The 26782-nt window shown below is 41.1% G+C and overlaps 1 protein-coding gene across 2 annotated transcripts; it reads right to left on the minus strand.

Annotated features, from left to right (window-relative positions):
• On the minus strand, positions 1–26774 carry cfap61 (cilia and flagella associated protein 61). Of its 2 annotated transcripts, none has more exons than XM_058613403.1 (24): positions 26638–26774; positions 26415–26562; positions 26166–26319; positions 25892–25968; positions 25722–25780; positions 25503–25623; positions 24632–24764; positions 22639–22961; positions 22405–22444; positions 21499–21635; positions 20595–20721; positions 19816–19893; positions 18990–19196; positions 17886–18014; positions 12583–12710; positions 10088–10189; positions 9444–9615; positions 8715–8862; positions 7394–7686; positions 6576–6909; positions 4767–4852; positions 4226–4431; positions 2460–2553; positions 1–2331 (listed from the first exon to the last, which is right to left on the minus strand). In XM_058613403.1, exons 2-24 carry the CDS (start codon positions 26552–26554, stop codon positions 2185–2187), a joined length of 3435 nt encoding a protein of 1144 aa, XP_058469386.1. In that variant the 5' UTR covers positions 26555–26562; positions 26638–26774; the 3' UTR covers positions 1–2184. The 2 variants fall into 2 exon arrangements, with proteins under 2 accessions (XP_058469386.1, XP_058469385.1); XM_058613402.1 differs by having other exon boundaries at positions 25713–25780.
• Between the last annotated feature and the right edge of the window lie 8 nt (positions 26775–26782).

A 26782-nucleotide genomic window follows, 5' to 3' on the forward strand; every position in this document is an offset into this window, starting at 1 on the left:
AACCAGATTAAATCTCTTTATTCAATCAGTCAGATTAGGTCAGATTTTACAAATCCTAGATCTTTACTTTCCAGGAAAACTTAAAAAGAGGTTTTTAATCTCAAAAGGAGGAGGGTATCCATTTAAAATCAGCCACAGCTGCAGCTCCTGACCAGATCAAACCTCTTTATTCAATGCTTTCAGGGACTTTTTTTTTTTTTTTAAATAATCTGACACAAATAACAGTGAAGACAGTTAACTCTGAACATATGAATCTGTTATGTGACGCATACATAATTAATCTGGAGAGGTGGATTTTTCCTGCTTTACATCACAAAAGGCGCAGAGAGAAGCTGTGATTGGAGAGGAAATGCACAGTTAAAAAACAGAGGGGTGGGGGGAAGGGGCAGCTGCTGGCTGGTGGGAGGGGTCTCAGACACAAACTGACCCCCCCGGGTGCGAGCGTGTGTTTTACAAAATGGGCCAAATCCAGATTATTTCAAAAGAAAACAAACACCAAACCCAATTCCAGCACATGAGGTCTGGCCTAGTCAATTTAATCTGACCCAGTGAATTTAAACTGGCCTGGTCAATTTAATCTGATCCAGTGAATTTAATCTGGCCCGGTCAGTTTAATCTGTCCCAGTCAATCTGATACAACCTAGTAATTCTGATTTAATGTGATCCAACAGTCTGATCCAACCAAGTTTAGTATGACGCAAATCGTTCATTCTAATCCAACCAGTTTATCTGTTCTGACCTGGTCATTCGGCTTCAGATTAGGTCACATTTTTCATTAATCTTGTCACATTTTTCATTAATCTGGCCACATTTTTCATTAATCTGGTCACTTTTTCATTAATCTTGTCACATTTTTCATTAATCTGGTCACTGTTTTCATTAATCTGGTCACATTTTTCATTAATCTGGTCACAATTGCCATTAACTGGTCACACTTTTCATTAATCTGGTCACATTTTTCATTAATATGGTCACTTTTTCATTAATCTGGTCACAATTTTCATTAATCTGGACACTTTTTCATTAATCTGGTCACATTTTCAATAATCTGGTCACAATTTTCATTAATCTGGTCACATTTTTCATTAATATGGTCACTTTTTCATTAATCTGGTCACAATTTTCATTTATCTGGACACTTTTTCATTAATCTGGTCACTGTTTTCATTAATCTGGTCACACTTTAATTAATCTGGTCACATTTTTCATTAATATGGTCACTTTTTCATTAATCTGGTCACAATTTTCATTTATCTGGACACTTTTTCATTAATCTGGTCACATTTTCAATAATCTGGTCACAATTTTCATTAATCTGGTCACATTTTTGGAGCGTTTGTCTTAAAACTGATAAACGATCAATAATAAATAGCAGTCAATAAGAACAGATATGCTGTTAAATTAATAAAAAAAGAAACAACAGGAGATGAAATCTGTTAACTCTGTCATGTTAACGTCAGGAAATCAGATTATTGTTAATTAATGTCAATAATTCATAACAGAAACCATTTACAGCTGAATAAATACTTAATTTACATTTCTTTATTATGAGTATAGAAAATTATAGAAAAAGAAGGGATTTTTAAATTAAATTGAAAGTTTGTCACATAATTCTCAGAATGAGAAGTGACTCATGAATCTGTGTATGTGTGTGTGGTTATTTTGCTGACGGACAGCCTCATTAGCATACAGCTGTAGTGACTCCTCCCCCCCTCCTCCTCTTTCATCGGCAGCCGCTCTGTGATTGGTCACGCTGCTGCAGAGTCACCGAGGGCAAAGGTCACGCTCAGTTACAGTTGGCAGATAATAGAAAAACACGAACGTCAGAGATCTCGTTTCTTTGTTTCCTGTTTGACAGTGAAGGAGTTTTAAATGTAATGATGTGATGTTTACAGATCTGGAGAAGAGAAACAATTAAAGTCTGACTTTCTGTGAAAAAAAACAAAACAGTTTTGACTTAAATCTCAGAATTCTGAATTTAATCTGACAGAATTTTGAGATTTCAAGACTTTTTTCTTCAGAATTCTGACTTTGATCTGACAGAATTCTGAATTTTAAAGTGTGAATTTTGAGATTTCAAAACTTTAAAGTCAGAACTCTGACTTAAATCTGACAGAACTCTGAGATGTTCCACTTAAGTTTCTTTTAAGTTGACAGGAAATTTAAATAAAGTGGTTGTCATGGTTACAGTTGACCCGGGCAGCTGAACATGGGCAGCAGGTTCCTGTTGTAGCTCAGATATTTCACTGCTCGGTTTCTCAGAGCTGCTCCACTCTCTGCGTCTTTGAACGCGCCGCAGTCCATCGTCGTCGTCTGCTGCTCAGAGTCGCCCTGACGATTTATAGTGTTTTTAATTGAAATCTGTTTCATATTTCTTGTTCCATATAATTTATAGTAATTATTATCCTAAGAAAGTAAGAAACAAACAAACGGTGCAGGAAGAAAGAAGAGACACAAACCTGGAGTGTGTGTGCAGTGATCTGCTGAAGCTCCTGCTCTAAGTCACAAAATCGGTCGTGATAAACGACCAAACAGGAACTCTGCGTGAAGAAGCTGCAGGAGAGACACACACACACACACACACACGACTGTAGCTATTTTAATAACTGGTCACTCACTCTCCCACACCAAACCCCATAGAGAAAATCTGTGAGCTAAAATCACTGATTTTCTCTATGGGCTTTGGTGTGGCAGAGTGAGTGGTTTACAAACTTGGAAAGGTCTGTCTAACAGTGAGATTAAAAGATGTTCTTAAGATATCGTAGACTTAAACTGACGCAGATTTTTTAAATTTGTAAATATAAATGCATATTTTCCAAAACCAAACTCCATAGAGAAAATCAGTGATTTTTAGCACAGGAGCTGCTGGTCTACTGCTGCCTCCTGTGGTCACTTTGTGTCACTGAGGTAAATCTGAACAAAGAATTTCAACGGCCGAACTAAAATACGACATCGGAACTTAGTGATGGAGGCAGCAGTGGATCAACAACTCCTGTGTGTGTGTGATGTTAAAATCACTGGTTTTCTCTATGGGCTTTGGTGTGGGAGAGTGAGTGGTTTACAAACATCAGTTTCCTGTTGGAAAAGTCGGTCTCACAGTGAGATAAAGACGTGAACACGTTCTTAAAGATATGGTAGACTTATTAAACGGTCTCAGGCTGGTTTCTCAGCAGCAGGGGTCGCTGATTATGTGTCAGTACCACATCGAAAAAACACTCAACTCTCTCTTTAATGTGAACTTACTAATAATTTAACTTTAACTATATTTTGACACCACGGGAGGAAACATGGTCCATGAAAATCTGGGTGAACTGTCCCTTTAAATATCAGTTTAGAGTCACTCACTCACACACACACACTAACTGCGTCTGCTGAATAACCTCCAGCCGCCTCACGGTCAATCGATTACTTTAACGGCTTGTGACGCTCTGTCAGCTTCCACAATGACTTTACGAGTCAGCTGAGCGGGCGCCGCGGCGAGGAGTCGGCCTCCGCAGCGAGGAGGCCGCGGCTTTGTCTCCTTCCTCTGCCGACCACAGAGACAGATTGGGGAGCTGCATAAACAGATTAGGAGGCGGGGGGGGGACAATAGACGTCCACGTCTGGGGTCATTTAGTGAAACCTCAGAAGCAGGTCACACACACACACGGTGTGAGACAGTGTGAGGACAAAGGACACGGCGTCCTCCATCTCTGTCTCCTTGTGTTACAGTGTTTCAGGTCATCAGTCAGCAGACACACGACGAGCGTCTTTCTCTCACAACTTCAGAAAAACGTCACCAGAAAAGTGACTTTTTTAACTTTTTCTCAGAACTTTGTGATGAAAACAGTTATTTTGTAAAAACACATACACATCAACTACCGCTGCTGAAAAAGAAAACACCAGTTTGTTTGAAACAAACTGAAAACAGGAATTACTTCTTATTTCAGCTTTGTTACTGACGATAGATCTTTCATTTTAGATGGTTAGGTTTTTTTTATTTAGCCTGAAAGTTTATTTTGACCCAGATTCTGTGCTTATTTTTCTTTGTAAACCACTCACTCTCCCAAACCAAAGCCCATAGAGAAAACCAGTGATTTTAACATCACAGCACACAGGAGTTGTTGATCCACTGCTGCCTCCATCACTAAGTTCAAATGTCTTATTTTGTCAATTCGGCTTTATTTCTCTATGGGCTTTGGTGCGGAAGAGTGAGTGGTTTACAAATGTCAGGTTCCTGTCTCACCTGTACAGGTCATGGATCAGGTCCTGGTGGTAGCGGGTCAGCAGCTGGCCCAGCAGCTGCTGGTGTTTCCCATACAGACTCAGGTAATTGGAGACAGGGAGGGGCTTCAGGGAGAAGCAGGTGAGCGTCTCCACGCGCTCGTAGCAGTCCAGGTGCAGACTGAAGTAATTTCCCGTCTCCACGTCTCCGGTCACGATCCGTCTGTCCTGCAACAAAAAAGATTGAACAGACTCTTTAATTCATTCATGTTCCTGGTGTGAGAGACACGTCAGATCATTGTTGTTCATTCTGAGGTGAAGACGACAAGAAATGATAATTCCATGTGGCTGTAGATTAAAAAGAATCCTTTTATATCTGCTAAATTAAACCTCAATCTTATACAATGCAGCACATTCAGAAGGTAGACAAGCACCTTGACCTTTGACCTTTAACCACCAAACTCTGGTCACCTCATCTGTGAGTCTGCATGAACCAAATCTGGGGAAATTACATTTGGATTTTCATGCTCAGATTAATCATCTGGAAACTAAAAGACACTCACCTGTGGAACAGGAGGGGGAGGAGTCAGGTCAGTGGGAGTGGGTGTGGTCACATGCAGGTAGTTGTAACCTCCAGGAAGTTTCCCTCCTGAGGAGAGAAAGAGTCAAAGCTGCAGTTGTGACCATCGCTGGATTAACTAGTTTCTGTTTAAATGACAGAAAGTAGAAAATATTCACATTGAAGAAGCTGAAAAATGACAGAAAGTAGAAAATATTCACATTTAAGAAGCTGAAAATGACAGAAAGTAGAAAATATTCACATTTAAGAAGCTGAAAATGACAGAAAGTAGAAAATATTCACATTGAAGAAGCTGAAAAATGACAGAAAGTAGAAAATATTCACATTGAAGAAGCTGAAAAATGACAGAGAGTAGGAAAATATTCACATTTAAGAAGCTGAAAAATGACAGAAAGTAGAAAATATTCACATTTAAGAAGCTGAAAAATGACAGAAAGTAGAAAATATTCACATTGAAGAAGCTGAAAAATGACAGAAAGTAGAAAATATTCACATTGAAGAAGCTGAAAATGACAGAAAGTAGAAAATATTCACATTTAAGAAGCTGAAAATTACAGAAAGTAGAAAATATTCACATTTAAGAAGCTGAAAATGACAGAAAGTAGAAAATATTCACATTTAAGAAGCTGAAAATGACAGAAAGTAGAAAATATTCACATTTAAGAAGCTGAAAAATGACAGAAAGTAGAAAATATTTACATTTAAGAAGCTGAAAAATGACAGAATCTAGAAAATATTCACATTTAAGAAGCTGAAAAATGACAGAATCTAGAAAATATTCACATTTAAGAAGCTGAAAAATGACAGAATCTAGAAAATATTCACATTTAAGAAGCTCAGTTTCAGGTGTGCTTCACAATAATCCACAGAATGCGATGATTGTCAGGAGAAGGAGAACTCATTAAAGTGCTGGAACGTGGATCACAGCACTGATAAACGACAGCATTGTGAGTGTCGGCCCACAGACGCAAACGCCGACCTCGTTCTGAAAAGTTCACCTGTGTGTGTGTGAGTGGCTGTTGTGTTTGTGTAACCTATGTGTGTGTGTGTGTGTGTGTGTGTAACCTGTGTGTAACCTGTGCTGCAGCCTTGGTCGCTCGGTGAATAACAGCAGCATTGTCGCCACTGTCGCTGTGTTTACACAACGGAGGAAAAGGTTTCATTAAAGCAAAATCACATAAATAATATTCTGTGAGATAAAAGCAGAGGACGTCACAGACGGACAGGAGGACGGACACGGAGCAGAGACGTGCAGGAAACGGACCGCAATGGAATTTAGTGTCATAAACAAAACATAGAATGAGTTATTGTGTTATCAAAAGACAGCTTTTAGGACAATGTTACCAGGAAAACCACCATTTTGTCTCGACATCAGATAACGTTTTAGTAAACCACTCACTCTCCCACACCAAACCCCATAGAGAAAATCAGTGATTTTAGCTCATGGGGACACAGGAGCTACTGGTCTACTGCTGCCTCGTGTGGTCACTTTGAGTCACTGAGGTCAAAGGTAACGCAGGATTTCAAAAGCCAAATTAACAAAATAAGACATTAGAACTCAGTGATGGAGGCAGCAGTGGATCAACAACTCCTGTGTGTGTGATGTTAAAATCACTGATTTTCTCTGTGGGCTTTGGTGTGGGAGAGTGAGTGGTTTATAAAAGTCTGTCTCACAGTGAGATAAAGACGTGAAACAGGTTCTTAAGATATCGTAGACTTAAGGGGCCTTTTGTTAAGTGTCTAAAATGTATTTGTACTTAATTTGGCTGATGATGCTAAAAGTGAACCACACCTTGAATCTTGGCCCGTTTGTACAGCGGCACCAGGCGATCCTGATCCAGCTCAGACGCAGCCTCGTCCCTTGGCTCCTGCGTGGGGTCGAGGAGGGTCAGCATCGCGGCTGCCAGGCGCTCGCCCACCTCCTTGGAGTTGAAGCTGGCGTGCGACCACTCGTCCGCGTGGTAGCGGCGCGAGAACTTGGTGACGGGTCCGGCGGCAAAGATGGCCGGGTCGCTGGTCTGGAAAGCGGCGTTTATGACGAGTCGGCCGTCGAAGGCCAGGAAGGAGCCGCTGATGGACCTGAAGGCGTCGCCGTCAACTCCTCTGCTGGAGAGGTTGATGAAAACCTTAGGGAGGAACACAGGGTCATGAGTTTGATATAGAAACCTTTACACGACATGAGCTACACTCAAACACGACAACGACGTTTCCTGTCGGGACACAAGTCGTCACGCCGTCTCTGGCTGAACTTTGAGGTGAAGGTCGTACAGTAGAAGATTAAAACTGTCAAACACAGCGAGTGAACACATGAGCGCGGACTGTTTTCACCTGATGTTTGTTTAAAACAAAAGAAAAAAAAGGCTGAAAGTAGATGCAAACACTGATAACATGACGCTTGATTGAAAGTGATTAAAGCCTGTGGGGTTTTCCAATGTTTAAACACACTGTTTGTTCATTAACACACACCGTGTGTGTGTGTGTGTGTGTGTGTGTGCTATTTGGACAACTGATTAATAACTTTGAGTGCTTTTTTTTAAGTATTTAAAACCAGTTTCTGTTATTTTTAGCTTCTTAAATGTGAATCTTTTCAAGTGTCAGGTGAAGACTTACTCCACAGAGCAGACGCAGAGTCCCCGCGTCCGTGGTGAAGGACACCGATGTGAGACGGTCCTCGTGTCCTCCCTGGTCCATCTGAGTCAGCAGGCAGCGACGGTGGACCTGGACCTGGTTTTTCTCCAGAGCTGCAGCCACGCCTTCCTCCACCGACGGATCACTGAAGCAGACGACGCCGGGTTCAGGAGGAGGGAGGACGACGTGGACGCGGGACCCGTGGACGCCGAGGCTGAGCAACGTCTCCACTGTGGTGTAGACGTCCACGTTGTTTCCGTACACAACTGCATCGTCTGGACAACAAGAGTTTTCACTGTGGCTTAGTCTACAATATCTTAAGAACACGTTCACATCTTTATCTCACTGTTAGACTTTTCCAAACCACTCATTCTCCCACACACACACACACACTCACTCTCCCACACCAAAGCCCATAGAGAAAATCAGTGATTTTAACATCACACACACACAGGAGTTGTTGATCCACTGCTGCCTCCATCAATAAGTTCAAATGTCTGATTTTGTTAATTCGGCATTAAAATCACATGTTCAGATTTACCTCAGTGACATAAAATGACCACACGAGGCAGCAGTAGACCAGCAGCTCCTGTGTCCCTGTGAGCTTAAATCACTTGTTTTCTCTATGGGCTTTGGTGTGGGAGAGTGAGTGGATATGAAGATATTGTAGACTTAAACTGACGTAGATTTTATTTTAATTTTTTTAAACTAATCATCGTCTTCAGTATAAAAAGTGATTGCTGCTATTTTCTCCGTCTCTGTCCATGGTGCTGAACAAAGAGCTGCAACTGCACACAGGAGCTTTCTCCACATCAGTGCACTTCACTGTTGCACCTCCTCCTCCTCCTCCTCCTCCTCCTGTTCAGTTTGTTTGCTTTAAAAGTGCCAATAAGAAGCTGTTTTTTCAGGTTTAAACAGATACATTCAGAGAATTCACAAACACACACACACATACACACTCTGTTTCCCTTCTGTTGTTATTAGAGTATGGAAATAAACTCAGTATCTGCTGCTGCAGCCATTAGCATTTATTAATGGAGTTCCTTTATCAGAGCGATTCACTAATTAGTCTGTGGAAGAGCCTCACACTCTGCTCAATTCCTTCAGTGAATGACAGCGTGTGTGCGTCGCGTGTGTGTGTGTGTGTGTGTGTTCACAGACCTGATCATGAGTGGATGGAAGAGGCCGAGCTGATTCACGCACATGAAAGATGTCTCTGCTGCTAATTAACCGCTAATTATACCAGACCACTTCACCAATGACATTATACTACACCCACACACACCCACACACGCACACTCACCCTCCTGCTCCACAAAGTTGGCTCTGAGCCAGTGTCGAGCAGCCGTGCAGTCGTGGAGGTCGTTGAGGGTGAGGAGGTTGGAGGGAGCGGGCGCAGCGGGTCTGCAGCGAGGGGGCGGAGTTTGAGGCCGATCGGTGGGACGGGGCACCTGCGGGCGAAAAAAAAGACGGATGACGTCATAACAACGTTGCACAGAAAAATGGGAATGTGACTTAAAGCCACAGTATGTAACCTTTGCTTGTTTTGTTATTATTCTGACTGAGGGAGCGTTTGTGTGTATACAGCAGCAGAGCAGAGGCGGGCGGAGACATGTTCTTGTAAAAATTCAGAAGAAAACGACAGGTTGTTCATTGTCGTCTGCTGCTGTCACCACATCAAAAACAGTCACTTCCTGTGTGCAGCGTGGGAACGTCACCGGGCGGAAAACAACGACACTCAGTCAACACTGTGTGAAATCTGGGTGAAAATGATTTGAATCTTACAGACGTTTGTTTACGTTTAAAAGTTACGTACTACTGCTTTAATTTAGTGACGGATTATGAGGAAGATCAGGAAAAAAAGTCTGAAATCTGAGATTAAAGTCACATTTCAGTTTCCCCTCAGAATTCGGAATATAAATCTGATACTGACCTGATACTGACCCGGTACTGACCTGATACTGACCTGATACTGACCCGGTCCTGACCCGATACTGACCCAGTACAGACTTGGTTCTGACCCGGTACTAACCTGGTACTGCAGGCCGGTGCAGACGACCAGGAGGTCGTACGGCACCTTCTCCTCGCCTCCCCGCACCACCACGTATTTAGACTTCCTGTCGATGGCCACCATCTTGTCCGTCACCACGGCGACGCGGCATCTCAGAGGCAGCAGCGCCAGGTCTCTGCCGCTGTAGGCGTGACTGCAGGAAACACAGTGACGGTGACGCTGTTACACTCAATGATGTGACGGCTTCTTCAAGACGATTCATCACATGTGAAATGTTTTTACATTTCTGAAATTAAAGTCCGAAATTTTGATTTTTTTTCTTGCAGAATTCTTATTTTAAGGGAAAAAACGGAATTCTCAGAGAAAATAAATAATATTTTCTTCGGATTTCTGAGATTCTTTTGTTTATTTTCAAAAAATATTGCCACGAGGCTCTAATCCATGACCTGCACGTATGTATTTTAATCTCAAAAACAAAAATAAGTGCTCAAAATGAAATTTAGAAACACGTCACAGTTCAAAGTTCACTTGACTCGTTTTTATAAAGGAAAAAAAAACAAAAAAAACAACACGTCTCATTTGGTGACTCCTGCACTATCATCGCTACTTTATATCACTGCTAAAGATGAGATATGAAAGGGTTTAGAACTTTGTGTGCGACTCGCCTCGTGGACAGAAACGCGACGTTGTCGTGGTCGTCGTGGTTACGGTCTCCGGGGAAACCATGTGCTGAGATGAGGGTCAGGTTGTTGAAGCTCAGGTGGGGGCTGCGAAAAACACACACAGCACAGAAGAGGACGAGTGTTTTTCACAGACCATAATAATAACAACAATAATACTGACGGTTGGAGAGGTTTTAGAATGTGAATCACAAGGTTAATCACAGTGTGTGCCTGAATGATCACTGGTTTTTTGCTAATGCTATATATTTATATATATATACACATACATACACATATGTATATATATATATACACATACATACATGCATAGACATATATATATATACATATATATATAATACTTTAAATGTTTGATTATTCGCTCTGTGTGACAACAATGTTGCTTTTTCTTCTTCTTTTACTGGTGCTGTTCTTCTCTTCCTGCTTTTATCAACGCCTTCAAGCAGCTCGTCTGTCTGTCTGTCTGTCTGTCTGTCTGTCTGTGAGCAGGTGGTAAAAGGGCAGATTATGTTTTAGGAGTTAGTTTGGTCGATGACCAGCAAATAAATGATTCTAGTTGGAGACGTGTCTGAAAGACAGAGGGACAGACAGACAGACAGACAGACAGACAGACAGACACAGGATTATTAACTGTAATTTTATCAGAACCTCAGAGAGTTTGTATCATGATACGTTCATATTCCTACATTTCCCACAATGCATCAGCCAACAGCTCAGGTGAAGATCTGTGTGTGTGTGCATGTTGTATCCATCGGGCATTCATTTAGCAGGAAGCACAGATAACAGCAGCGCAGCAGGTGATGGAGGCGCACGTGTGTGATAAGAGCAAACACACACACACGCACGCACGCCCGTGTTCAGCAAACAGTGTTTGTGCTGTTATCAGCTGTGTCATGTCCCACAGGCAACAACAAAGCAGCTCATTTACATCACAACAGATGGTGCTGACACACATACACACACACACACAGTGGACAACACGTGGTCAATGTGTCACAAATTTAAATTACCACCAAATCTGTAATCTGGATCAGATCCAGATGACGATAGAGAGTCTGATCCCACACACACACACACACACACACACACACACACACACGCTAAATTTGATTCTAATCCACTGAGTTTAGACAGAGATATTTTATATAAAGAGAATGGGATTGGCTCGTAGTTTAATCCTGTGTCGTGACGTCATCAGTGGGCGGATTCTTACCAAACTTTCATGGACACACACTCGGGGCGATCACTGACCCGTCACAGACTGACCCGTCACAAAAACACAGGAAGTTACTAACAGAAGAACAAATTTACAGGTGAAGCCACGCCCACAAAATAACCCAAATCAGAATCCGAACGGATCAGAACGGCGCACGACGCGTGTTAATCTGTGCCAGGATCTGGTTGTTACGGTGCAGCTCTGAGACATTAAGGCCAATTATCGGCGTCTGGACACGACCGAATCAGCAGCTCTGGATTTGTTTTTGTTATCAGCTGCTGACAGGCGGCTGTGCTGACCTCACAGGCCTGACCACAGCGCTGCTGCTGCTGCTGCTGCTGCCGCCGCCACACAGCTCTTTATCTGTCTGACCTCGTCCTGGTTAGTCATAAATGTTGAGGTGGGGGGGGGGGGGTGTTTGGGCAGAGCTGATAAGGAAAAAAAGCCCAGCAGCTGAAAACTGACCCATCACTCAGCGTCCCAGTGTCACCACGAGTTCAGTGGACACTAACACTCTCATTAGTCAAGGCATTAGTGACAGCAAACACCGAGCAGCAGCAGCAGAAAACACAGAAAACAGCAGCAGCAGCAGCAGCAGCAGCAGGTAATTAATGGAATTTCCTGAATGCGAAGCCTGAGACAGCTGCGTGTACCCGTGCCGTGCCAGCTCACACAGATCAGCCGCCTCTGGTTGCCTAGCAGCTATCGCCAACCAGGCTCTGGATCAGCAGCAGCAGCAGCAGTGCCGGGGCCGCTGCTGCTGATAATTTGCCGTGGCGGTTAATCTCACAAAAGCGAGGACGGAGGTGAGACGTGGCAGAGTCCCGACCCGGAGTCAAGTGACATTTCCACAGATTAAATTGTTGGAATGAAAGACGATAAAGAAAAAGAAAGAGGCTCTTTATCATGGAGACGGGAGCGCTTTTCCACTCACTCTCCCACACCAAAGTCCATAGAGAAAATCAGTGATTTTAACATCACAGCACACAGGAGCTGTTGATCCACTGCTGCCTCCATCACTGAGTTTAAATGTCTTATTTTTGACTTCAGCTTTGAAACTCTTTGTTTCTTTCATACCTCAGTGACACATAGTGACCACACGAGGCAGCAGTAGACCAGCAGCCCCTGTGTTCCCACATGCTAAAATCACTGGTTTTCTCTGTGGGGTTTGGTGAGGGAGAGTGAGTGGTTTACAAACTTCAGTTTCCTGTTGGAAAACCTGATAAAGAGTCTACGATTCAGAAATCTGAGACAAACTCACCACAGACAGAGAACCTCGAGGAAAGACAGGCCCGTGTCCGACGCTCCCACCACCACCACACGCGTGTTAACGTTGACCTTTGGCTCCAGGGTCAACTTTCTGCTGATGAGGCAGAGAGCAAACGCTTCCTGAGAGAGAGAGAGAGAGAGAGAGAGAGCGACAGGGGGGAGAGAGAGCGACAGGGGGAGGGAGAGAGAGAGAGTGAGTGAGTGAGAGAGTCAGGTTTCACTGCAATCCCTCGCTCATCAGAACGTCTGGAAAAGTGAAATTATCAGGAGAAACTTAAGTTAAGGCCACAAGGGGGCATCGTAACATTTTTTCAACCACTAATAAAATAAAATTTTTTTACTCATGTATATATATGTATCAGAGGTCGCGCTAGACTTTTCCGTTGTCTGTCATTTTGACTGACAGGGTCATAACAATCCAGTCATAATCCATTTTTACCGGTCACTTTAAATGATAATAATGACATATTCAATTGCATTGTTCATATTGCAGTGGAATATGAACAGTTCACCTGTGGCCTAAACGCACAGTCTCACACCTTCCTCCTGGTCCACATGGACTTACATCGCGTGCCTGCTTGCGCGTAGTTGCGCGTGGTAGGAAATCCCGCAACATGCGCTCCTTCTGCACCAGTGGATCAGCTGCACCGGTCACAGACGCGCTCCAAAGCCTCCTGTCCATAGCTCTTTAACACGCTGTCAGCACTACAAGGATAGCGAGATGCATTGAGTACGGTGTCCAGGTCAGAAATTATGCTCAGATTCTCCGATGGGAATCTTTATTTTGTCGCACAACATTTTTCTATCCGCCCTCCTCAGCCAGGAGAACTCCCGCTCCCACTGAACTCGCCTAACCTCCTTACTGCCGCTGAGGCCAAGGGCTGAGTTTGTCCTTCATCTGCATCTATCCCTCTTTTTTCACCTCTTTTATCAACATAGTTTTTGGGCTTTTTAAAGAAACTTCTGACACTCAACTGCCGTGACATTTTTCTTCTTTTCTACTTTCAACTTACTGTAATATGCTCTTCACCACCAAGTGGTCAAGGGTGTGAATTGCAATTTGTCAAAATGACGGATGGCCCTCAGATTTTTCCGTCACCGTTTTAAAAAAACGGTCAATGACGGAAAAATATTCGGTTAACGCGACCCCTGACATGTATATATATATATATATATATATATATATATATATATATATATATATATATATATATATATATTTATATACACATATATATGAGTATATATATATGAGTAAAAAAACGAGGAATAATGAGAATAAAATATATGTATATATGTATATATATATATATATATACATATATACACATATATATTTCTTTACACTCCCTCACTTGTTCTTTACGCTCCCTCACTTGTTCTTTACACTCCCTCACTTGTTCTTTACTCTCCCTCACTTGTTCTTTACACTCCCTCACTTGTTTGTTACTCTCCCTCACTTGTTCTTTACTCTCCCTCACTTGTTCTTTACACTCCCTCACTTGTTCTTTACGCTCCCTCAGTTGTTCGTTACGCTCCCTCACTTGTTCTTTACACTCCCTCACTTGTTCGTTACTCTCCCTCACTTGTTCTTTACGCTCCCTCAGTTGTTCGTTACACTCCCTCACTTGTTCTTTACGCTCCCTCACTTGTTCGTTACTCTCCCTCACTTGTTCTTTACACTCCCTCACTTGATCGTTACGCTCCCTCACTTGTTCTTTACGCTCCCTCACTTGTTCTCTGCGCTCCTTCACTTGTTCTTTGCGCTCCCTCACTTGTTCGTTACGCTCCCTCACTTGTTCTTTACGCTCCCTAACGTTTATAATCTGACAAACGTTAGATATTTACAATAATTTTGTCCGATGACGACAGAGCGAGTTCCCTACGGACAGTGACACCCTATGGCCCGCCCACAAACAAAAAAAACACGGCGCAAAGAACGAGTGTATTTTCAAACAATAAAATACAATATTTTTGAATGATTAAATTGATCTTTTATTAGCTCGTTTGAAAATATTGACAAAAATCTAATTCCATAGAGAAAGAGAGATGAGATGATGCGGTAACCGCGGTAACAGCAGCGTCAGTGTAAATGAGATGGAAAACGCTGTGGTCGGTCATGTGACCTGACGGTTAAGGAAACACTTTACCACAACAATTACAAAAAAAAAAGCCCCCGGAGGAATTAGTGGAACACGGCGTTTCCAATTTACCAATTCCTTTAACGCCAAAGCGTCTCTGCTCCTGCAGCTAATGGCTCCTTCATCATCTATAATTAGGCAGATTGTCCCACAATGCACCTTGCTGGATCAAAACAGCGTAGAGCGAGACAAACGGTGTGTGTGTGTGTGTGTGTGTGTGGAGGGGGGCAGGTTACCCGAGGGCGGAATTAACCTTTGTGTAATATTCACATAATTTCCATCAGGGGCCTGAACGTCCAACATCTGCCACACACACAGACACAGACGTCCTCTGGCTCAGGGTTCCACTGGAAATGAAGCAGCTTTATTGTGTAATAACTGTGTGTGTGTGTATGAGTGTGTGTGTGTAAATGTGTGTGAGAGCGTGGCACAATTATGTCCTTTTTTTGTTTTTAAAACGCGGCCGTGAAACAAAAGCACGTCATAATTTAGCATCTACTCGTCTTTCAGTTTAGGATTATTTAAAAAAAAACTGCAATTCGTCTGAGATACTGTGTGTGTGTGTGTGTGTATAAATATATGTGTTTAGGTTCAAGCTGCGGAAACATGATGAAACATGAGAGACCGACAAATAATTAACATCTACTCTCACATGTATGATTGGAGTTTGTAAACCACTCACTCTCCCACACCAAAGCCCATAGAGAAAACCAGTGATTTTAACATCACACACACAGGAGTTGTTGATCCACTGCTGCCTCCATCACTAAGTTCAAATGTCTTATTTCACTAATTTCGGCTTTAGAAATTTTGCGTGAGGATTTACCTCAGTGACAAAAAGTGACCACACGAGGCAGCAGTAGACCAGCAGCTCCTGTGTCCCCGCAAGCTAAAATCACTGATTTTCTCTGTGGGGTTTGGTGTGGGAGAGTGAGTGGTTTACAAACTTAACTTTACTGTCGGAAAACCAAATAAAATGACTCACGTTTGAGTCTACGATATCTCAAGAATATGTCAGGCTGGTTCTAATAAAGAACTAATAAAATCTACGTCATTTTAAGTCTGCTACATCTTAAGAACATATTCACGTCTTTATCTCACTGTCAGACAGACTTTTCCAACAGGAAAACTGAAGTTTGTAAACCACTCACTCTCCCACACCAAACCCCACAGAGTGTGTGTGTGTACACACACACAAGCCTGATCACCATTAACCACAATTTAAATCTTAATCCTAAACATTAACCAGTTCCTCAGAAATGAGGTTCTGCCTCATTAGGACCAGGTTTTGGTCCTGAAGAGGAAACAAACACACACACACACAGTGTTGGGAACAGGTGCTTTGAAATTAGATTAATCTCCTTGGGTTCGACGTCACGAGGGCGGAGACAGAGCTCTTATCTGAGCGCCGGCCCCTGGAAATCACAACCTGCCGCGTTGCCAAGGTAAAGGAGGGCGGGGCTGGTTTGATGGAGTGGCAAGCGCACGCCGCCGTGCACGCGGTAAATATTTGAAGTAGAGGACATTAAAATAAATCACAGCACACACACACACACACACACACACACACTGGCCTGTTGCTTTCACCCTTCAGGATGTTTTTTTAAGATTAAAAGAGAAGTCAATATAGTTTTTTTTATAAAAGTAGAAACAAAGTTATTCTTTATAAAACAAAGGATTTATTGAATAAAAACTGTGTTAGGATCATGTATTATTCACTTGTAACGCGCTTTATGTCAAACTGTGTGTAAACAAACTGAGATCATATAATTATACTTCAGGAAAGAGCAATTAGAATAATAAAGTTTTTCATAGGAACTTTTGTTAAAAATTTGTAGTCATTTTTCAGCTTAAATGTGAATATTTTCTACTTTCTGTCATTTTTCAGCTTCTTAAATGTGAATATTTTCTACTTTCTGTAATTTTTTTGTTTAAATATGAATATTTTCTACTTTCTGTCATTTTTTATTTTAAATGTGAATATTTTCTACTTTCTGTCATTTTTTAGTTTAAATGTGAATATTTTCTACTTTCTGTAATTTTTCAGCTTAAATGTGAATATTTTCTACTTTGTCATTTTTCAGCTTCTTAAATGTGAATGTTTTCTAGTTTCTGGCATTTTTCAGCTTCTTAAATGTGAATATTTTCTACTTTCTATAATTTTTCAGCTTAAATGTGAATATTTTCTACTTTCTGTAATTTTTCAGCTTCTTAAATGTGAATATTTTCTAGATTATGTCATTTTTCAGCTTAAATGTGATTATTTTCTACTTTCTGTCATTTTTCAGCTTCTTAAATGTGAATATTTTGTAGTTTCTGTCATTTTTCAGCTTCTTAAATGTGAATATTTTGTAGTTTCTGTCATTTTTCAGCTTCTTAAATGTGAATATGTTCTACTTCCTGTCGTTTTTCAGCTTCTCAAATGTGAATATTTTCTACTTCCTGTCATTTTTCAGCTTCTTAAATGTGAATATTTTCTACTTCCTGTCATTTTTCAGCTTCTTAAATGTGAATATTTTCTACTTCCTGTCATTTTTCAGCTTCTTAAATGTGAATATTTTCTACTTTCTGTCATTTTTCAGCTTCTTAAATGTGAATATTTTCTACTTTCTGTCATTTTTCAGCTTCTTAAATGTGAATATTTTCTACTTTCTGTCATTTTTTAGTTTAAATGTTAATATTTTCTACTCTCTGTCATTTTTTATTTTCAATGTGAATAGTTTCTACTTTCTGTAATTTTTCAGCTTAAATTTGAATATTTTCTACTTTCTGTCCTTTTTAAGTTTAAATGTGAATATTTTCTACTTTCTGTCATTTTTCAGCTTCTTAAATGTGAATATTTTCTACTTTCTGTCATTTTTTAGTTTAAATGTTAATATTTTCTACTCTCTGTCATTTTTTATTTTAAATGTGAATAGTTTCTACTTTCTGTAATTTTTCAGCTTAAATTTGAATATTTTCTACTTTCTGTCCTTTTTAAGTTTAAATGTGAATATTTTCTACTTTCTGTCATTTTTCAGCTTAAATGTGTGTCTGTGAACGGTTGTACGTTCTCTCGTCTCTTCTCTTTTGAAACAGCGCCGTCTAGTGGTGACAGGAGCGCACCGTCACCCTGGCAGACTGATGTGTGTCAGCCAGCTGCTGCTGAGCCCACCTGCTCCTCAGTGATCCGCCTGCACGGCCCGACGCTGCCAACCTCCTCCAGCGGGTAGATGATCTGGCGTCGCGGTCGGACGGGAACGCCACAGTTGAGGACAAAATCCAGATGGTGGACGCAGGAATTCTGAGAGCGGGAGAAGAGAGGGCAGTGGTGTCAATGAGCTCAGTGAGAGAGAGAAGCTCCTCTGAGGTTAAACAGCAGAGTGATAATGAGCTGTGGTTAAAAGGTTACACTGCTCATGATAGGAGTCTGATTATGGCTGGAAAACGTCACCCAAGGCTTCATCCACTTCCTGAGCCAACTCCCTGCCTCTCCTCTGCCATTATTCTATTTGCAAATCTCTCTCCCTGCGTCTCTGCCTGCTGCTTGTTAGTGGAAGGTAATTAGCAGAGGAAGTGGAGGCCTCTACATGTCGAGGAAATGTCTTCTGCTGGTGTGGAGAGGTGGAGCTGGCAGCACCAGCAGCACCTGCTGCCCCCGACCCCCAGAGACAGCAGCGCCTCGAGGGACACGCTCTGCAGAAAGTGCCACACTTTAGGGCTTTTTGTTTTTTTGGGATGGGTTTGTGATGAGGCTGAGATTTTAGCCTCAAACGATGATCACATCTACATGCACTTAAATGTATGTTTTTCACGTCTTTATCTCTGTGTGAGACTGACTTTTCCAACAGGAAACTGACGTTTGTAAACCACTCACTCTCCCACACCAAAGCCCATAGAGAAAATCAGTGATTTTAACATCACACACACAGGAGTTGTTGACCTTTGTCCTTTGTTCAGATTTACCTCAGTGACACAAAGTGACCACACGAGGCAGCAGTAGACCAGCAGCTCCTGTGTCCCTGTGAGCTAAAATCACTGATTTTCTCCATGTGCTTTGGTGTGGCAGAGTGAGTGGTTTACAAACTTCAGTTTTTACTCAGCAATAATAAACTAATATAAAACAAGAAGACAATGAAAACAAGTCAGTTTGCAGAGTGAAATTAGTCTGGAACATTCAGGTGTCATTATTATTTATATTATTATTAGGCCAATATTCATTATTTTAAACTCTGAAGATGAATGAAGGTTATGTTGTCGTGTGTGTGTGTGTGTGTACCTCGTGGCTGTGGTGCAGTGGGTGGATCCTCAGGTACAGACAGGAGCGATGAGACAGTCTCAGTGTCTCCTTGAACAGGTGTCTGCTGAAGTGCTGGAACGACGGTCGGAGGACGAAGTGGCGAAGGCGAGCGTGCTCCTCGTAGCGGTGGTGACTGAAGTAGATGAAGTTCTCGATGTTGTAGCGAGCACGGACGTACTCCACGTCCTGGCGGAGACACGGTAAGTGTAAGCACAGCTGCTTTTACATGGATCATAGCAACGATATATAGTAAGATATCGTGGACTTCAGATGACCAAGCGTAGTCGAAAGGTATTGATGCCTGAGCGGCTTGAAAAAATGATTTTTTCCACTCAACAAAAAACTAAAATCTACGGGCAGTTTAAGTCTACAACATCTTAAGCACATGTTCACATCTTTATCTCACTGTAAGACAGACTTTTCCAACAGGAAACTGACATTTGTAAACCACTCGCTCTCCCACACCAAAGCCCATAGAGAAAATCAGTGATTTTAGCTCACAGGGACACAGGAGCTGCTGGTCTACTGCTGCCTCTTGTGGTCACTTTGTGTCACTGAAGTAAATCTGAATGAAGGATTTCGAATGCCGAACTGACAAAATCAGACATTTGAACTTAGTGATGGAGGCAGCAGTGGATCAACAACTCCTGTGTGTGTGTGATATTAAAATCACTGGTTTTCTCTCTGGGCTTTGGTGTGGGAGAGTGAGTGGTTTACAAACTTCAGTTTTCTGTTGGAAAAGTCTGGAAAAACAAGTATAATAAGACATTTAATATCATCAACAGTGAGGTTTGGAGTCGCCCACCTGCTCGTCTGCGATGACCACCGCCCCGACGACGTCACCGTCCACCTGAGCCACGAAGGCCTGCAGCTGCACGCCGTCCTGGGGACACGGGCGGGACACAGTCAGTGACATGTGAGCTGAAGGCACTCGGTGTGTGGTGCCATGAATACACATGAAGTGGCTGCCTCTCTCCCTCTCCCTGTCCCACTCTCTCTCATTTGGAGGAGTAATTATCAGTTTTGGAGCGGCAGCCGCGACAGCTGGGGTGTCAGAGAGGAGAAGCCGTTCAACTGACTGACTTCTCACCAATCTGTTCCCTGGCATTAGTGCCGTGTTCCTCGTTATTCCAAGACAATCATCATTATAGCGGCTCCACGCGCACCCCCGCGGTCCAAAACAATCACCATTTCATTTTTAATTTAAAAAGGGAGAACGATGAGGATCACACAACCCTGGTGTGTTCACTGTGTCATCCTCGTTTACTTTTAAACAGCAGACCATTTAGTTTGTGTCAGTGTTTTAATATTTATTTCATTTCTATAATATAAATCCAACGATTTAAATTTGTGACTTTTTAAGCCAGAGTTTTATAGGTGCAAAACTTTATTTTCCACTATTTAAGTAGCTGAAAAATGACAGAAACTGGTTTTAATTTTTTTAATTTGGATCAAATCATTTTAACCGCTGATCCTAATAAACTGACAAACATGTTTACATCTTGTAGTTGATTTCGGTGTTAGAACTGAACTCTGACCTTTACTGAAGTGGTTTAAATGTGAATGTGTGTGTTGTTGACTGACCGGGTCACAGCGACTCTGGTAGAACCAGTCCAGGTCCTGAAGCAGGGACTCACTCAGGGTCAGACCTTGTATCATGTCAGAGACAGCGGCTCGGTCTGCAGCTACAGCCGGTCTGACCTCCACAGGCCTGAAAAACAACAACAACAGTAGATTATTTTCCAGATTAATTATGGACTTGTTTGGTTCTTAAAATGTCAAAAAATGTTTATCAGTGTTTGTCAAACTTCTTTGTTTTTGTCCACAAACACACAATGATCCAGTGTGAATGATTTCTTTGAAAAGAAAGTAGAAAATAATCACATTTAAGAAGCAGCTTCCCACACAGTGTTAGCTTCATGCTAACAGCAGCAGACATGAAAACTCTACGAGTTTTATTTTCTTACACCGAGCAAACTTCACTGAAACAGCAGACACGTGACTAAAAACACACACTTCAACATAAAAAACATCACAGATAAAGTCTCACCTTTATGTTTCTTTAGTCCACAACTCTGCTAACTCTGCTAACAATCACTTTCCCTCCAAGTTAGCATAGGGGGCGGGGCTTATACACGTGTGGGTGTGTGTGAGTGGGCGGGAAATGTCACACGATAACAGGGACAGAAAAGTCTGGGGACATCTGGTGGACGATTAAGGAACTACAGTTGAGAGAGCAAATAATGAATAATTATACATTTGCTCCTTATATTAAATCTATCATCATTCATCCATCATTCATTCATCATTCATCCATCATTCAAAATCTTTGTTGTTTGTTGTGGGTTCTACATGCTGATGTGTCCTTGAGCAAGGCAGCTGTGTGTGAGAGGGTAAATGAGTATGAAAGATGAGCGATAGAAAATGCACTGTATGAATGTGTGAGTGGAAAGAGCATGTTTGTTTGTTTGTTTGTTTATTTTCTCACCTCAGTCCATCACGGTGAAAAATGTAAAGTTCATAGGGCAGAGAGTTGTCGGTGCGACGCCTCATCCTGAGGAAACTCTGCCTAAGCTGAAAGTCTGGACAAAGAGTCGGAGCAGTGATGACGCACAAATCCAAGTCCTGAAATACACCAACACGACCAACATGTACAGTATATGACCTGTTTGTACTGTGTGACGTATAAGTGTGTGTTATATTTTCACACACACACAGTATTGTATAAAGAACCTTAAAGGGACACAATTCAAGTATGTTACCAGAAAATGACTGGTATGAAAAAAAGTGGGAATTCTGAGTAGAAGTCGGAATCCTGAGATTAAAGTCAGAAACTCGGAATTCTGAGATTAAAGTCAGAATTCTGAGATTACAGTCAGAAACTCGGAATTTTGAGATTACAGTCAGAAACTCGGAATTCAGAGATTAAAGTCAGAATTCTGAGATTAAAGTCATAAAGTAGGAATTCTTAGAAAAAGTCAGAATTCTTAGATTAAAGTCGGAATTCTGAGATTAAAGTCAGAATTCTGAGATTAAAGTCAGAATTCTGAGATTAAAGTCATAAAGTCGGAATTCTTAGAAAAAGTCGAAATTCTGAAATTAAAGTTGGAATTCTTAGATGAAAGTAGGAGGAATTCCTAGATTAAAATTCTGAGTTCTGAATTCTGAATTCTGAATTCTGAGATATAAATCAGAACGTCGGAAATCTGAGATTAAAGTCAGAATTCTGAGATTATCTCAAAGTTCAGGCTGTTTTTTTTTCTTTCTTTCTTTCTTTCTTTCTTTCTTTCTTTCAATGTTCTATTTTACATGTGGCCCTAATACTCTTCTGTAAAGATCTTTGACCTTTGACCTTTTCTGGAGAACATTTTCTACGTATGAAGATGATACTCACAGGGAAATGTTTGAACACATATGGAAGAACATCCACTGATCTGGAAGAGAAGAGAGTGAGAATCTCAGCGAAGGGAGGACAGATGTGAGCCGCTCAGCTCCAGCCAGATATCTGTCACCGTTCAGCTGTAAAGCTGGATTCCTGCCACCAGAGCGGCAGCAAACCTGTGATAATCTGTGAGGGATTATTAATCTACGTATGTTTGGGGCTGAAGAGCTAAAAAAGAAACGTGACCTTGTTTCATATTTGCTGTCGATGACAAAGAACTGGATCCAGAAAACGTTTCTGTGTTTTTCCCATGGTCTCTGTTCTTCTTCTTCTTCTTCTTCTTCTTCTTCTTCTTCTTCTCCTTCTCCTTCTCCTTCTTCTTCTTCTTCTTCTTCTTCTCCTCCTCCTCCTCCTCCTCCTCCTCTCAGGTCAGAAGCAGCAGCTTCTTCAGTTTTCTTTCGCTGCTGTTTAAAAAAACCGTTAAAGTCGTGAAGATCAAAACTGTCGTGTAACTCCTTCAGATGAACATCAGCCGTGAGTCTGATGAAGCCGACGATCACTGCGTCCACCTGAGGAGGACAAGAGTGAGCGAGTGAGTGAGTGAGTGAGTGAGTGAGTGAGTGGGTGAGAATGTGTGAACGAGTGAGTGAATGAGTGAGTGAGAATGTGTGAACGAGTGAGTGAGTGAATGAGCGAGTGAGTGAGTGAGTGAGTGAGCGAGTGAGTGAGAATATGTGAACGAGTGAGAATGTGTGAATGTGTGAATGAGTGAGTGAGTGAGTGAGTTAGAATGTGTGAACGAGTGAGTGAATTAGGGAGTGACTGAGTGAGTGTCTAAGTGAGTAAGTGAGTGAGTGAGTGAGTGGGTGAGGGTGGGTGAATTTGTGACTGGGTGAAAACTGTAGTGTAAAGCAGTTCAACAAGAACTCTATAAATACAGACCATAATACCAATTCTTCTTCCTCTTCTGATTTTATTTAGTAGTAACGGGTAACAAAGAGAGTTAGAGGAGATGTAGTGGAGTAAAAGTATATAATATATAATAATATAACTAACAAAGTAAATTACAGGTTTGTTCCATTTACATCGCTGTAACTGAGGAAAGTCAGTCATTTTTATCATCTGAGGTTAAATAAAATCAGAAAAATAAGATTTATTTTTTGTCACTGAGGAAACGTTTTTTTTGTGTTTGAACAGATTCAGACAAAATGCCTCAAATGTCTGGACTCGATATGTTCATATGTTCAGAGAGAGAGCGCTGGCCCACGATCAGCTCCTGTCTGCCATATGCTGCTGTGAGCACATGTCATCCTGACTCTGTGTGTGTCTGTGTGCGTGTGTGTGTCTGTCTGTCTGTCCCGGGGGAACAGCAGACAGCAGTGCTGTGTTTATTCTTTTTTGCAAAGGATTTGAACATTTTTTGTTTTGGGAAAAATAAAAAATAAAAAGAGTTTTCAGTCAAACGACATTTGAGTATTATATTATATTATATTATATTATATTATATTATATTATATTATTTTATATTATATTATATTATATTATATTATATTATATTATATTATATTATATTATATTATATTATATTATATTATATTATATTATATCAATACACAGGTGGGCTTGGTGATTTTATACAGAACTGAAGCAAATGAAAGGGAAAAAAAACACTGGCATGTTTGTAAAAAAACAATCTTCATGAACAAATAAGTAGAAATTTAAAACATTCATGTCTGTGTGTTTAAAGCTAATATTAAAATATAACCTGAAAATCAATCAGTTTTGAAGAGGGAGAAAAAACAAGACATAAAAGATACAAATAAGCTGTTAAACTAAGATGACCAATGATAAAATATGAAAAGGTAAGCTAAAAATAAGCTACGTTAAGATAAGATGACCGAAGATTAGATAAGATACAATAAGTTAAGCTAAAAAAATAGCTCAGATAAATCAGGCTAAGCTGACCAAAGATAAGATGAGATAAAATAAGATAAAATAAGATAAAATATAAGCCAAGCTATACTAAATTAAGCTAAAATGACCAAAGATAAGACAAGGTAAAATGGCATAAGCTAAACTAAGATAAGTTAAGATAAGATGACATAAGATCAGCACAATAAAGGTGTTGTGAAGCAGAGAGAATATAATAAAATAATAATAAGGGATAATAATAATCAGGGATTAGGGTTGTTTTCTACACACTTAAATCTACAGATTAAACAAATAATCTAAGGCAAACCTCACAGACAGCTGAGAGATTGTCTTCGTCCTGAACCTCGATGACCTCTGTCAGAGAGTCTGGACGACCAAAGACTGACAACAGCCTCCTCTGCTGGTCAAACAGAGCCATGATGTCATCGTGATCCTCCAACCTGTTCACACACAAAAGCACATAAGGATAAAATGAGATGAGATGAGATGAGATAAGATGAAGATGAAGATGAAGATGAGATGAGATGAGATGAGATGAGATGAGATGAGATGAGATGAGATGAGATGAGATGAAGATGAGATAAAGATGAGATGAAGATGAGATGAAGATGAAGATGAGATGAAGATGAAGATGAAGATGAAATGAAGATGAGATGAGATGAGATGAGATGAGATGAAGATGAGATGGAGATGAAGATGAGATGAGGATGAAGATGAGATGAAGATGAGATGAAGATGAAGATGAGATGAAGATGAGATGAAGATGAAGATGAGATGAGATGAGATGAGATGAGATGAGATGAAGATGAGATGAAGATGAAGATGAGATGAGGATGAAGATGAGATGAAATAAGATGAAGATGAGATGAAGATGAGATAACGATGAAGATGAGATGAAGATGAGATGAGGATGAGATGAAGATGTGAAGATGAAGATGAAGATGAAGATGAAGATGAGATGAGATGAAGATGAGATGGAGATGAAGATGAGATAAAATGAAGATGAAGATGAGATGAAATGAGATGAAATGAGATGAAGATGAGATGAAGATGAAGATGGGATAAAGATGAAGATGAAGATGAGATGAAGATGAGATGAGATGAGATGAGATGAGATGAGATGAGATGAAGATGAAGATGAAGATGAGATGAGATGGACAGGTGTAGAGTGGACTTACCTGGCAGGACGGACATGAATCCTGGGACAGAGCTGATTCCTGTGGCAGACAAACACTGAAGACTGAGGTTCAGTGTCGCTCAAACACTTCAGAGGCTCAAACGTGTCCTTCAGTGTCGGCTCTGGAAACAAACAAAGGTCACGTGACGTCATTGATGATGTCATCAATGTGATGTGAGAGTGAGGAGTGAATGTGAAGCAGCGTCTTCACCTAAATCACCAATGTTGGAGCTGATGAGACAGACGTTGTCCAACTCTGAGACGGCGTTAAATACAACTCTGTGTGAAGATAAACAACAACAACAATAACAACAACAACAATCGTCATGAGTTTGAGAGAAAGTTTAAAATTCTAAATTAAAAACACAGAGAGAATTAATCTTTTCTTACCTCATGATCTCCTTTAAACTCTCAGCAGCAAACTCAGGCTGAGCCACAAAGAGGTGGAGGAAGAGAGTGTTCAGTGTCTGAGGAGGAGGTGAAGAAGAAAATAATCTCAGATTAGGTTTTATGATGACACAGGATTACAGATTACTGAAAACAGTGATAACACAGGATTACAGATTACTGAACACGGTGATGACACAGTATTACAGATTACGGAACACTGTGATAACACAGGATCACAGATTACTGAACAGTGTGTGAATGTTAAACAGACTACCGTGCAGCAGTTCCCTGCTGTGAAGTGTTTCTTCAGGAAAAGCTCGCAGTGAGCCGGATCCACCAGATCTGCAGCAGGATAATCCAGGAAGGAAGCGTGAGCCACGATGCTGTCGCTGACATCGGCCACCGTCACGGCCAGGTTGGCTTTTTCTCTAAAGTCAGAACAAAAAGAAGACATTTTCTGCATCATCTCCATCAAACACGGGTCAAATACGAGTAAAACAAAGAGTGTATCTGTGTGTCTCACAGCAGCTGAAGGACGTTGACTCGTCCAAACACTTGCACAGTTGTGTTTGTGATGAGGTTGTTGATGTTTTCAGCATCAGCTGATTCACTTCTTCTCACAGTCACGTGATTCACAGTCTCTGAACTCATCATATTCTTCATCACCTGGACTGAAAATGTGGTTAAACGAGAAAAAACACGATCTAAACATACAAATATAGCATTAAATGTTTGAATTTACTCACTTTTACTTCCTTATGAAATTAGAAATGATGTTTTTCGCAGTAAAAGACAAAAACCGTCTCTGTTCTGGTAACGTAGCTGGCTGATAACGCAAACTCTGTCACCATGGTAACACAACGCTGTCGCGGAGGATGACGCGGAGGACCC

Source organism: Solea solea, chromosome 17, assembly GCF_958295425.1.
Source record: "Solea solea chromosome 17, fSolSol10.1, whole genome shotgun sequence".
Classification (NCBI taxonomy): Eukaryota; Metazoa; Chordata; class Actinopteri; order Pleuronectiformes; family Soleidae; genus Solea; species Solea solea.

Excerpts from the sequence above, each read along its gene's own strand:
- cfap61 (XM_058613402.1), bottom strand. The coding sequence starts at position 26,554 with ATGAAGAATATGATGAGTTCAGAGACTGTGAATCACGTGACTGTGAGA. Across the intron at positions 25,969-26,165 it reads CAGCAGGGAACTGCTGCACG|ACACTGAACACTCTCTTCCT; the intron begins GTAGTCTGTTTA and ends CCTCCTCCTCAG. Across the intron at positions 19,197-19,815 it reads TGGTCATCGCAGACGAGCAG|GACGTGGAGTACGTCCGTGC; the intron begins GTGGGCGACTCC and ends TGTCTCCGCCAG.